The 13,939-nt window shown below is 32.4% G+C and overlaps 1 protein-coding gene across 2 annotated transcripts in view; it reads left to right on the top strand.

Annotated features, from left to right (window-relative positions):
- The window catches only part of ERGIC2 (ERGIC and golgi 2), a 37,134-nt gene extending 24,022 nt beyond the window's left edge, over nt 1-13,112 (top strand). For both annotated transcript variants that reach the window (XM_079936103.1, XM_079936104.1), the window contains exons 8-14: nt 959-1,054; nt 3,072-3,127; nt 4,027-4,125; nt 7,465-7,562; nt 10,360-10,522; nt 11,596-11,678; nt 11,848-13,112. In XM_079936103.1, the coding sequence (XP_079792229.1) occupies nt 959-1,054; nt 3,072-3,127; nt 4,027-4,125; nt 7,465-7,562; nt 10,360-10,522; nt 11,596-11,678; nt 11,848-11,910 (658 nt within the window). In that variant the 3' untranslated portion in view covers nt 11,911-13,112. The remainder of the gene's footprint in view (nt 1-958; nt 1,055-3,071; nt 3,128-4,026; nt 4,126-7,464; nt 7,563-10,359; nt 10,523-11,595; nt 11,679-11,847) is intronic.
- The last annotated feature ends 827 nt before the right edge of the window (nt 13,113-13,939 follow it).

Here is a 13,939-nt window from a genome sequence, read left to right on the forward strand (position 1 = left end):
AAAAAAAAAGAATTTATTGTGACATAATTTTAGTATTGGTTTACTCCTCTGAATCTTATATTTCTTAGAGAAAATGTAATCATTCTGTATGATGAGATGTCTTTTTTTTTTTTTTGGCCGCACCGTGCGGCATATGGGATCTTAGTTCCCCAACCAGGGATTGAACCCGCACCCCCTGCAGTGGAAGCGCGGAATCTTAACCACTGGACCGCCAGGGAAGTCTCAAGATGTCTTTTTTACTCTTAAATTTATGGCCTATGATACTGATCAGGATTATCCCAAATATTATTTTCATTTTTATGTGTGTATGGTATACCTTCATATAAAATTGTACTAGGTTTCAAGAACAAATTAATTGCATTTACCATTATGAAGATGTATAAAGTTTTGTTAGGAATTTCATGTTTTTATTTCACTTTTTGTCTCTTTTATAGATTAGAAGAGCTGATATTTGGAAATGCTATAATCATGAAAATGATCATTTAAATTTAAAAATATACAGAGGTTTTACATTTGCTTAGGAAGAAAATGTTATTGTCTATTTGAAGTTAAGTGGCATGCCCTTCCCTTACTCATTCTTTTTCCCAACGCTTCCTGTTCCCCTAAAGTACCAGAAACATGATAAAAGCATGTCTTTGTTGGACTAGTAATTCTTTACTTTTAATTTTTCTTCTCTCATTAGACTTAGTCCTCTGGTTAAATTTGAATGACCTTGAAATTTTATATTTGTGTAAATAATATATATATAATAATTATATAATTTTTTTCATTTTGTAGTTGTTTTTTAATAAAAGTGTAGACTTCAAAAAACTGCTATTCTACTTTTGACATTTAGAACATTATCTAAAAATTGATCTTTAGGGATTTTTTTTTTCCCATCTATAAAATTTTCTCACCAGAAATATGGTGACTATATTGAATACACTGTAAGTAATTCAAATGTATCTTGTTGTAACAGGGAAGATGATTCATCACAGCCTCCAGATGCTTGCAGAATTCGTGGTCATCTATATGTCAATAAAGTAGCGGGGAATTTTCACATAACTGTGGGCAAGTATGTTCTTTTCACTTACTGAAAATACTTTAAACAAGTTGGCAGTTTGGTTAAAAGTAAATTCTTTGTTAATCAAATAATATATAACTAACCACTAGAGAACTCTTAAAATGTATATTTTTTATGTCTTCAGCCTTCAACCTCAGGATAGAGAAGACTACTAACTTTAAAAACTACTGCTTCAAAACAAAAGAAAAATAGTCATGTCATATTTCATATATTAAAGTATATAAGTTGTAGGTAAATATGAATTAAAACCTTCAGCTTGCCAAGTTTTAGTAGCCAGAAAGCTCTTACCTAGACATTTCATTAATTTGTTCATTTTGTTGGATATTAGGTTTTTGTTTTGTTTTTCCTTTTGGTGATCCTCATCAAAATATAATCCCTGACCAGTACGAGACAAGTATTTTGATGTAGTTAGAAATATGTCTGGGATAAAGTTAAATTGGGTAAATGTTAAGGAAAAATATCAGACCACCTGCCTTCATGAGCAGAACCCAACACAGAAACTGTCATATAATAAACACTTAGTAAATTCCTGAATGAATAAATAGATTCTCTGATTATCTCCTCTCTCTTTCTCTGCTTTTCTCCCTGCCTTCCTTCCTTCCATCTAGACTTGCAAAGCTGAACAATTCTTCATTGCAAAAGAAGAGTATTTTTTGAGTACTTGCTATGTGCAAAGTACCATGGTAGATACTAAAGATAAAGCAGTGAAAAACAGAGAAAGGGTTTTTGCCCTTATGATGCTGACATTCTGTGAGAGAATCTGAATTTTAAACAGTGAATTACACTAATAATTATTTAATTATAGTTGTATTGAAGTTATAAAGGAAAACTATGGCTGATAAGAAACTATATAACAAGGTACCTGACCTACTCTGCAAGTCAGTGGAGGCTTTATTGAGGGAAACCTTTGAACACTAATGGATGGTTAGGAATTTTATATATAAAAGGAGAGAATGGCATCTAGACTGAGGGAAAGGCCATAGAGCAGGACAGAGCGTGGCTGGAGATTTTTTAAATATATAGAGACAGCATTAGACTTCTATGCAAAATTATTTCAGTGTTTACAGTGATCAGATCAAATCAGGCATTTGCTTTGTCTTTGTTTTGTTTTTTTGGCCGTGCCACATGGGTTGTGAGATCTTACTTCCTCAACCAGGGGTTAAACCCGGGCCCTCGGCAGTGAAAGTGCTGAGTCCTAACCACTGGGCTGCCAGGGAATTCCCTGCTTTGTCTTTGTTATCCCACTCTTCTTAACATTCATGTTTTGTTGTTTTGTTACTGTTGCCAGGGCCTATTCTCTCCATCCCCAACCTGTAGATGGGAACCTTAGAATTTCTTGGTATCATATAGTCAACAAATGATAGTTGGCTCAAAGAAATTTAGAAGGTTTTATTGCACTTCTGAATAAAAACAATATCCTACTCCAAAACTAACTGAAAGAGGGAAACGTTGACAAATATTGGAAGAACTTCTATATTTTGGCCTTTGTTCTCAATTTCACTTACCTCTCCATGTGATAACTCATCTTATCAATAAGAGAGGCCAAATGGAAAGGCATTTGGTTTGTATCCTATCCTTATCTTATCTGGGATTTTGAAAATCGGGAATGTCAACTCTAAACCCCAGTTAAGCAAAATGTTATCTCCCAGCAAAAATACCTGGATTCCAAAAAAGTACTCAATTACTACTATTATAATTTGAATTTCATTAATAAGTTTGTAAAAATTTGTTTTCTCTCTTGTTATGTAACTACATAATATCTTCAGTTTTGCATCTTGGCCCACAAAACCTAAAATATTTACTGTCTGACTCTTTACAGAAAACGTTTGCCAACCCCCAGTTTATTGCATTACTGAGATGAGATTTACCTACTTAAATCATGGGCCAAGTATGTTGTTATATTATATTATACTAAGAAAATTATATAACTTAGGAAAGATCCCCTTTATGATTTTAATTAGTTATATATTTAAATGTTATTACTTTAATCTTTTCTTCCTCCTTTCAGGGCAATTCCACATCCCCGAGGTCATGCACACTTGGCAGCACTTGTCAACCACGACTGTAAGCAGTTTCTGAAATTTCTTTCTGTGAAGATGTCCTTGCAAAAAAAGTGTGTTTTTTAATTTTTAGTGCAGGTGCGAGGTAGGGCTTTGGAAGTGGGGTATGCCGAAAGAAGATATCTAAAGGAGAAAATAAATGATCTAACTTATTGACTAATCCATTTTCTCTTGTCTTTAAGCTACCTATATTTCTTTTTAGCCATAGCTCAGAAGTTGCTGAGGTAGGGAGAAGCACCCTTGGTGTGCTTTATATCACTTAGTACACATTTCTGCTAATTTTTTTTTTTTCTGATAGTTTTTACAGATAGTGAAGAGAATATATTTGAAACTTGTTTAAATATGTAAATTTAAATATGGACATTTACACACATATATAAAGTATTCAAGTTAGTTTTGTGTAATGATTATCATAAAACTTAGTTTTTAAAGTCTCCTTTAGACAACAAAAACAAGTAATAAATTCCATAAAAAACAAGTTTAGTTACATAAATGTGCTAAAGCAATAGTGTGTATTAAAAATATACCTGATCAGTTTCATGGACATCATCTCAGTTCTTCTAACACAATCCTGTTTCTATATGATGATTTGGACTAGAAAAGACTTATTTTTTTGTTTATCAGAATTAGATGTCATATTATTTCTTAGATATTAATTTGTATATAATTATGAAATTTGCGATATAGCATTTTATCAGAATGTGTTTACCTCTATACATACAATTCCCACATATTTGCATGCATTTTTCTTAAAATAGTATGTTTTTAAATACTATATTATTATACCAGCAGATTTTAGATATTTTCATTTGAGAATAGGTAAGAATGTGAACTAATCTGTAATATGTAGTTTTGAATAATTTAATTTCTCTACTTAATTTTTTTTTTTTTTTTGCCTCTTAGCTTACAATTTTTCTCATAGAATAGATCATTTGTCTTTTGGAGAGCTTGTTCCAGGAATTATTAATCCTTTAGATGGAACTGAAAAAATTGCATTCGATCGTAAGTATTTAATAATTACTGTTGGAATTTGCATGTAAGCAAATAGTTCTTATAACTTTGATATTAATACATTTTAAATAAACCTCTTCCTTAACCCCCTTGTAACAGATAAACGGATAAATCTTGAAGTGGTTTAAATGGCTGATCATCTTTAAGTGGAGATGTGTGTAAGAGAATTTGTTCTAGTAGTGGATGAATTTTAAATGGTAAAAAATGAGCCATGGAACAGAATAAGAAATTAGTCAGAAGTAGTCAGGAGAAGGAGTAGAATTTAAAGGCTCTCTAAGTATATGAAAGGTTAATGTATTAAGAGGGCATAACTGCTTTTTCATGTTCAACAAAGAAAGAATAAGAACAAAAGAAAGTTTGAACATTATAAGAAAAATTTTCTTCTTTGTGTAGGTTCAGAGTTCTAAAATCTATACAATATTTACCATATCAGAAACCTCTCTAGAGAATTTTACAAACATCAGAAACCTAGAGTTCTTCTAGAATGGTTTGGTATTAACACAGTCAGAAGTAGTACAGATACCTTTTATTACTGTTTGTTTTAACCATCTATTCCATTTAAAATTTCAGTTTATGCAAATATGGATGGATTATTAAGGAATTAAAAGGTTTTTTGGTTTCTGATGTTTGTTTTTTGAAGATTTTTGGTTGCCTTTCTTCTTAAATAGTCATATTATATGCCTTAAGGACGTCTAAAGCTTCCTGTGCCACTAGGAATTCTAGCCTTTGCAAAACTGTAATTAAGGATTTCATTTTTTATTAATTCAAATAGATTTATTCATGTTCTTTTCAGTATTTTACTCTTTTAGCATAGTGTCGTAATCATACATTAAACATGTTTTATTTAGAATTCATGAGTATTTTATGTTTGTGTGGGAATGTTTCACTCAAGGAAGCTTGAGAGTACTAAATTTGGAAATGTGTGAGTAGAAACATTCTGAGAATTACAAGCGTTGTTCTGTGTAATCTCATCTTTAAGTATGTGTTCATTCTACACCAAAATACATTAAATATTACAAGAGATGCGCAATTGAAAACATGTTGGTTAATACTTTGTTTCAAGATGCTGAAATGAACTATACATTTTTGTAAAGAAGCAGATCTAAATATGAACAGATTAGTTTTCAAAAGGCTCTTTAAATTTACATGTTCAGGAAGACTAAGAGGTGTTTAGAATTATTTTATAAAATGGCATGAGATGAATGTCAGTAGGTTATTCAAAGCTTTAAAGCAGGTATACTCTTCTCCTTCCTAATATATGTTCTATTGGGCCTCTTTTTCGATAAAGAAAAAATTCAGCATTACAGATCTGTTGGATTCAGGTAACTACCCTCTCCTTCATGTAGGAATTTTGAGGGGATTACTTAGCAGTGACATGTTTAATGCTGTGCAGATTTGGACAGACCTATAGCCTTTGGAACAGTTTGTGGCTTGCAACAAAATCTAATGCAAGAGCATTTTCCCCCTGCCTGGCCATTAAGTTATCTAACAGACTTATATATTAGACAAATAGGTCTTCAGCAGTTCTCTCTCCATAGCTTAAAAGGTTTCCAATTTTCCCTGTCAAGTTTCTTTGACCCGCTTTGGCTACTGTTCATTGCATCGGACTTCATTCCGCACGTGGTGAGATTTCCTTTGTCTCTCATTTTTTTCCCTCAAGTCTAATTATCCCACCCATGTGTACAGCATTGGTTATAACCTCACCACTCTCAATTTCATCTTCTTTTTCATAAATACTTCGTACTTGAACACCTTCTCCGCTCATTTTTAGCTTATTTTTGTTTATGACGTAATAGAGATATTTGTAAAACACCTCAAAAATAAGCACAGATTGAGCAGTTCACTTTACATCAGAGAACAACTCAAAGGATGAAAGATCGTCCACAATTGATAAGCCATTTATTGGTGGTGGACAAAGTTGACACACTTGCTCTAACATTATCTGTGGTAATATTTAGGATTTAAGTTGAAATTAATAATAGAACTGGCCAAGAACTGTTTTATGTTTTTGAAAGTTATAGTGGTACAAGTGGTAGTTATAGTGGTAGGTGAAATAAGAAATGGTGAAGTTGAAACAGGCTTTGCTTTATTTTGTTAGAAACTTGTTTAATGTTAGTGTTGAAGAGACCATTAGTCTTACCTCTCCCTTCTATCTACAATTTTAACTTTCCCTCTCCTATTCTGAATTACAGTGAGATAAGAGACAGAGAAATTGAACTGATGGAAATAAAAATAAAAATTAATTCATGCTAGACACATGAAAGTACATACTGTATACCTCCATTTATATGCAATTCTAGAATAGGCAAAACGAGTCTGTAACAATAGAAGGTAGATTAGTGGTTGGCCTAGGACCAGAGGTAGAAGGGATTGACTAAAAAGGGGTTCAAAGGAACTCTTTGGGGTGATTAAAATGTTTTATATTTTGATAGTGGTGGTGATTGTATGGATAAAAACATTTGTCAAAATTTATCAAACCATACATTTAAAATTTATATATTTTATTCATGTACTCAGTTGTCATAGACAGTTATCACCATGTGACGTGAAGTACATCGCAAACGTAATGAGGCCCTATTCACTTAACCTAGCTGAAACTATAGATAGATGTATCTAGTTCTAAATTTTCTAGAATGTAGACCTAGAGAATTAACATGTTTTGTATTATGTGAACTGTTAATTGCTTAAAATTAATTAATAATTAGTAATATACTGGTGTTTATGACTTGTATTAAACCTATAAATGCCTAATGACTATATAAATATGATCATTTTGATTACGTAGTAACCCCAGGCCATCATTGAGTAGTTTCTTTGCTTATTTTCCTACTGTAGTATTGATTCTTTGTATTTATCCAAAGGCTACATTTTGGTTTATATATCCAATAGCTAATTCAGTTTTGGTTTATTTATTTCTGTTCAGATATTAGTAGAAACTGAAAATGTGTCTTGTGGTGGTTATGCTATTATAACTTTATTTTTATTAGTTTCTGTACTATAAAGAAATGCTTTTATTTTCCATATTTTATAAAAGGATGATAACGATTATAAAAGATATCTAACTAGATAACTAGCTCATCTTTTTTGACATCTTCTAATAGATGTGTGTGTGTGTCTGTGTGACTATTTTATGCTTACTGAGAACTTGTTTTACCAAATGTGAATATATTGCTTTCATTGATTCTTTTATAATATTTTTTTGTTAGACATTAAGTTATAAGTAGCATTAAATTTCAGATTAGATGTATTTAATAGAAGGCTGATGTATTTGGCAGTAGTTTCATTGCTACTGGATTGATGAAAAAAACCTACATTTTGTTTTTATTCTAGACAACCAGATGTTCCAATATTTTATTACAATCGTGCCAACAAAACTCCATACATATAAAATTTCAGCAGACACCCATCAGTTTTCTGTGACAGAAAGGGTAAGTTGAATCCAACTGGTAAAATTATTTTTTTAAAGCATTTTATAGTCCCGCTACAAAATTAGTTTGGAGTTTCAGGTAATGCCCTCCCCCATTTAAAATTTGAAATGCATTGACATTTTATTTTAAGTCAATAAAATATCAGAAATGGGTATTAAGTATGTTTTAGAGTAAGAAAAGAAGTAGATTTAAAAAATCTGGAATGTTTTCCATTCAATTAGTAAAAAATTATTAAACTATGATATTAATTATTTTACTCTTAATATCTTAATACTTGTTTTCCCATGTACTGGTATAAGCAGTTTTTTTTAAATCTGCCAGCAGATTTTCTGATTTCTCTGTTATTTATTTTTTACTTAATGTATCTACCCTGGGACACGCATGGTTATTGTGACTCAGATAGCAGATTTAGAGGGTTTGCCTTCCTAATTTAGGGCTTCATATTCATCTGATTGAGAGGACAGACGTTCTGCAACCTTAGGGTGGAGTGGCCTTATAAGTAAATATTGATAATGAGAAGCAGAATTTTGGAATTGGGCAGTTTAACAGATTTCTCACTTACTCTGGGACCATGTTTTCTTTCTTTCTTTCATTCTTTTTGTTGTTAATTCTTTATTTTTATAAGCTATGTTTTCTTATTGTGTTCAAGAATGGTGAATATTCAAATACTAGTATCCAGAAGAATTCCAGAATTTAAGTGCTTTTAAAAATTTGCTTTCGGGCTTCCCTGGTGACGCAGTGGTTGAGAGTCCGCCTGCCGATGCAGGGGACACAGGTTCGTGCCCCGGTCCAGGAGGATCCCACGAGCCGTGGAGCGGCTGGGCCCGTGAGCCAGAGCCGCTGAGCCTGCGCGTCCGGAGCCTGTGCTCCACAACGGGAGAGGCCACAGCAGTGAGAGGCCCGTGTACAGCAAAAAAAAGAAAAATAAAATAAAATTTGCTTTCCTCCATATGAAATTTTCCTTTGATAGTCTTATAACTTGTGTTGACTATGTCCTCAGTAATTGTAGAGTTTTCCTTATTCTTGGGAAACTAAATACTAAAGTTTTTAGGGGTGAAGTGTCATGTGTTTATAACTTTTCAAATGGTTCAGGAGGAAAAATCAAGTATGTGTAACTCCGTGTGTGTGTGTGTGTGTGCGCATGCTCACATGCAGAGAGAGAGAAACTAGGTAAAGTGTCTACAAGTATATATTGTGCTTTTTAGCATTTCTTTATGGGTGGGGAGATAACCATTTCTCACTAAGGTTAGCAACACCTGAAGGTCAGGCAGTCTACACAGCAGCACGACTTTGGGGAAAACAGGCATGCATACATTGCTAAGGAAAATGGCATAGTCTCTTGGAAGGGAGTTTGGCAATATCTGCAAAATGACATATGCATTTACCTTTTGACCCAGCAATCCCACTTCTAGAAATTAAATCCAAAGATACGGTGGAAAAAAAGTGATGTTGTATATGAGATTATTCGTTTTGTTACTTGTAATGACAGAAGACTGGAAGCAACCCAAGTGATACATCGACACAATGGAGGAACATGCAACTTTAAAAAAAAGAGACAGAAAGATATCTATATACTGATACGAAATTATCTCCAGGATGTATAACAAAAATAAATTAACAAGAAAAAAAAAAAGAATCACAGAGCATTTGACCTTTGTGGGATGTGTTAGTACTGATAGGACAACTACAGTGGTTGTATTTCACTTAAAAAAAAAAGGAGTAACTGGAGTTGGTAGAGTGGAGGTTGAGAAGGACAGGGCTGACCTTCATTGGTCCTAGACCAAAAGCGAATCATTATGAGTCTTTTGTTATGTAGACACCGTGATCCCTAAAACAATATCCACTCACATAGGTGATGACAATATATTTATAATTTTGGCAAAATATTGAACTTATCAGAACTTAAAGATGAAGTCACTTTATATTGGAAACTTGATCAATGTCTTATAAGGCTCTGTTGTGCTAATAGGCAAAGAGGTTTTGTAATGCCCACATGAAATTGTTTTAATTTCCCACGTTACTTGTCTTCCTAAAGCTTGCAGTTTAGTTACAGTTTAGTAAAAACAGGTAGGGCCTGACACAAAAATCATAGCAAAGCACTGTGGTAGCATAGTTGTTTCATGCTATAATAGAAATTTGCAAACTTGAGTTTTGAAGTGTAAACAGAATGGAATGAAACAATATATTCTCACTCAGTGTGCACACTGTGGTAGGTTTATTATTTTAGTTACGCTCCTTTCAAGAAAAATTTCCTTTAAAAACTGAACCAGTAGCTCAGATATTGATATCTTTCAAATTAATGTATTATGTTTTCTTCCTGTACTCCATCTCATATAGTTTAAAATGAACAACAGCAATTGAAATTGGTTTTAAATATTATCATTCAAATGACAGGAAGTAGATAGAATTATTTTGTAAATTCTTAGCAAAGAAATAATACAAAAAGTATGTCAAAATAGGAATGTAGTTTTCATTGATTTGGTCAATGAGGAATGTGCCATATAAACTCTTGAGTTTAGTAGAAACCTTGTAGATGTAAAGTGACCTTTTTGAGAAAACAGTAAAAAATGATTCTGTTCTTTTGATTGCTTCAAAAGCTAACCATACAAAGAATACAGAATAATTTGCTTATTTCTGGAGAGCTTGGTCTAGTAGGACAATTCATAAAGAGATTTGGATGTCCCTCTTGTTCAGGAGGGCTGGAGGGCTTCATATTGACTGTATACAAGTAACCTAATGATGTGAATCCTGTTTGTCTCTTCCTCCTCTCTCTCCCCTTCCTTTTGCCTTCCTTTAGGAACGTGTCATTAACCATGCTGCAGGCAGCCATGGAGTCTCTGGGATTTTTATGAAATATGATCTCAGCTCTCTTATGGTGACAGTTACTGAGGAGCATATGCCATTCTGGCAGTTTTTTGTAAGGCTTTGTGGTATTGTTGGAGGAATCTTTTCAACAACAGGTTAAGATTCATTCCTTTTTTTGTCTAATTTCTAAAAGTTCTGCTAACATTAAAAATCAAGATGCTTTTACTTAAAAGGGGAAAGAAATATACACATTCTCATGTTTTGATACTTAAAGAACTTTTTCTTTAAGATTTAATTTCAAACCTCAAAAATTGTATTGATTAAGCGTTACACATAACTAAGTTCACTGCATTCAGTGATTTATGGGAGATTACTTAGTGTGCTAGAGAGAGCCTAGGATTGGACCCAAGTTCTGTCATTTACATGGTGATAGCTTTGTGTAGGTCACCTAAATTTTCTGAAATTGTTTTCTCTATATAAAAATGAGAATAATAATATCTAACTTGCAAGTGTGTTATAGGATTAGATGAGAAAATGCCTAGAAATAGTAGATACTTTGAATGTAAATTTTCTTTTTCAGTTAAGGTATTTTTAACTGTACACAACGTAAAATTGTATTTTATGGTATGTTGAACTGTGAAATATGTGAAACCAAATTTTTAGTCAGTAATGTTTTTATGACTTTTGGTCTTTTCGCCATAAGATTATGGGATTCTCTCAAAGATAACTTGCAGAATTGTAATTCTGAAAATTTGATAGTTGAGTATAATAGATAAGGAAACAGTTCCTTTTTTATCCTAACCTCTATTTAATATTACATGGGGTTTATATAGTTTGAATTATATTTTTAAAATGGATGAATAGCTTTTCTTATGAAAGTTTTTATCACTGCTTTATTTAGATTCATTTAAATTTATGGTGCTAGTAGTATTTATTTTTCAAAATTGTGTAGGTGTGAGACATATTAAGCACCTTTGAAAAGATTGCTTTGTCAAGGTCATGAATTATGTGGCTTTGTGATTTTGAAAAGAAATTCATTTATTTTAAAATTCAATTGTCTTGATATTTTTGACTGTGGAAGTGAATAAAGCAAACTGTTTCCTTCCTTATCTATTCCTTTATAATAGTTTTTTATTCTTACTTACAAAATTAGGAAATGAATAACTTAGGAAGAAATTTCATTAAAAGCATAATTTAATTAAAAACATAAACTTATTTTTTATTACAGGCATGTTACATGGAATTGGAAAGTTTATAGTCGAAATAATTTACTGTCGTTTCAGACTTGGAGCCTACAAACCCGTCAGTTCTGTAAGTGGTGTAGTATAAATGGTGCTGATCTCTAAGTCATAGTATCATTGTTAAATCTAAATAGTAGCTCCTGGCGCCCAGAAAGAAATTGCCCAAAATAAAGTGTTGTGTTTAGAGGAAATAGTGTAAGGAATAAAACTAATGCTTTGGTCTTTTTATTCCTCCCTAGGTTCCCTTTGAAGATGGCCACACAGACAACCACTTACCTCTTTTAGAAAATAATACACATTAGCACCTCCCAAGTAAAGGAGAAAAACTTTTTGTCTGAGATGTAAAACGTTTTTAATAATAAAATATTGTGCAATATATTCAAAGAAAAGAAAATATGAATGAGAAGCAGGAATCACCCTAGGGGAAAAAAAAAAAAAGAAAAAAACCCAAACTGAAATCCTATGTGTGTTGTGTCTGTTACAAATGTCCTAGAAGAAATTATACAGCTAATCTAATCAGTGAATAAGCCCAACTGGAATATTGCGTTGAAGATGACCCCTTCTGATATTTTCATAGCAACGGCAGTATCGAAATCAAACCTTGCTTCTTGATGACAAAGAGCCTGAAGGAAGAAGTCAAACCACATCTAAAGAAAATGGCATTGATAAGTGCAAATGTTTGCATCTGTTTGTTTTTAAAAGATATGATGTCAGAATAAAATACGTAAAACATGTGGAAAACTAGTCTAGACTTTAAAAAGTGTGGTCAGGTCACATTGTTAATAAAGGAAGAGAGGGCGGGGCCCCTGTGTTATAGCCATATTACTGTTAAGCCATAACGACAAGACCATTTATCCAATAATTCAGTCTTAGGACGGTTACTGCTTTTCTTTAAACTCTGGCGATTGACTTTTCTGATCAGGGCAGGGTCGTGAAAGACTAAGGTGAATTCTTACAGGGGCAGGTACATAGATGCTATAATATGTAACAGAGGTATCATTCACAAATTATATAGTGGGCACTTATACAGGGAGAAGAAAGCACATGTTTAAAAAAATGCTAAGTTTCCTAATCTGATCCTTATTATTGGTATACTTTGGGAACAGGGGGTGAGTAATAAAAAGATCAACTACTAATGATGAAAATTACCAGTCTGTAAAAGATTAAGAGGATAAGTAGCATATTTTGTGTGTGTTGTGGTGAGTGGGCAACAGGGTAACTTTAAATAAAATAGAAGCATGAGGCAAATATTTAAGTAAGACAAGGTAATGTCAGATCTGAGAGATTATAATATTAAACAATGTCCGTTAAACTGTAAAACTGTATTATGAAAGAAGTATCTGCATTCAGAATGTCCTGAATGTGATTGATTTTGTATTAGATTGTGTTGGTCTAGCTTTCTTACTATTTAAGGATTGATTTTAAATTTATACACTATAAAAGATTGAAAATAATGAGAGGGGTATATCACTCAGGTGCTGTTAAAAACTAAATTTGGAATATGTGTGCCAATATCATTTTTCCTTTTGTAATACTTAATGATAGTAGAGGAATCATCAACCAGTCTTCATGGTTTAAGTCATTTAGGGAAATGGGGAGACAAAATTCCAGGTAAGTAACAAGGCCAAGACTAAAAGACAAGATTTAAAATGGTGGTTTTTAGAGAACAGGCCATCACAAGTTAGAGTTTTTCAAATTGCATTCTTTTCAAAGGTAAAAGAAAAGTCAAACAGTTGGGGCAGATAATGTAATGGAGAGAAGGAGAAATACTGATAAAACTACTTTTCATTCAAGCTTATGTGGAATGGTATTTTGCAGATAATAACAAGTGTCATTGTTTAAGATATACAGTTTATCACTGAGCCATTAAATTAACTGATTAATATAGGTAACAAACATGCTTTGAAAGGTTTTTGAATTCAGAAGATTCCAAATAATGAATGGTCGTCTCCGTATTTCTCATTTCTTTTCTTCAGATATTATTTCCAATGGAGGTAGACTAGGAAAAGGAATTTTAATTAGAATTAAAATTTTAGCTGTTTTAGACTGAATGTCGGTTCTGTGAATCTGCTTGTCAGAAAGTTCAATTAAGTTTCAGGGTTTTTTTTTTAATAGGAAAAATATTGATTTAGAATTATTTTCTTTCAGTTAGGATTATGACAGTTAAGTATCTTTAAGAAGGCTTTTAAAAATTATTCTCGTACTTATATATGATTTTTAATTGTTTCTGTGTTTTCCAAATACCATATTAAAATTTTAATGGAATTAATCTGTCCCATTAAAACTGACTATAAAAGGAATTTCTTTGAAGCAAAATCCTACTTTGCCATT

This window comes from Stenella coeruleoalba (genome assembly GCF_951394435.1).
Source record: "Stenella coeruleoalba genome assembly, chromosome: 11".
In the NCBI taxonomy this organism is placed as follows: domain Eukaryota; kingdom Metazoa; phylum Chordata; class Mammalia; order Artiodactyla; family Delphinidae; genus Stenella; species Stenella coeruleoalba.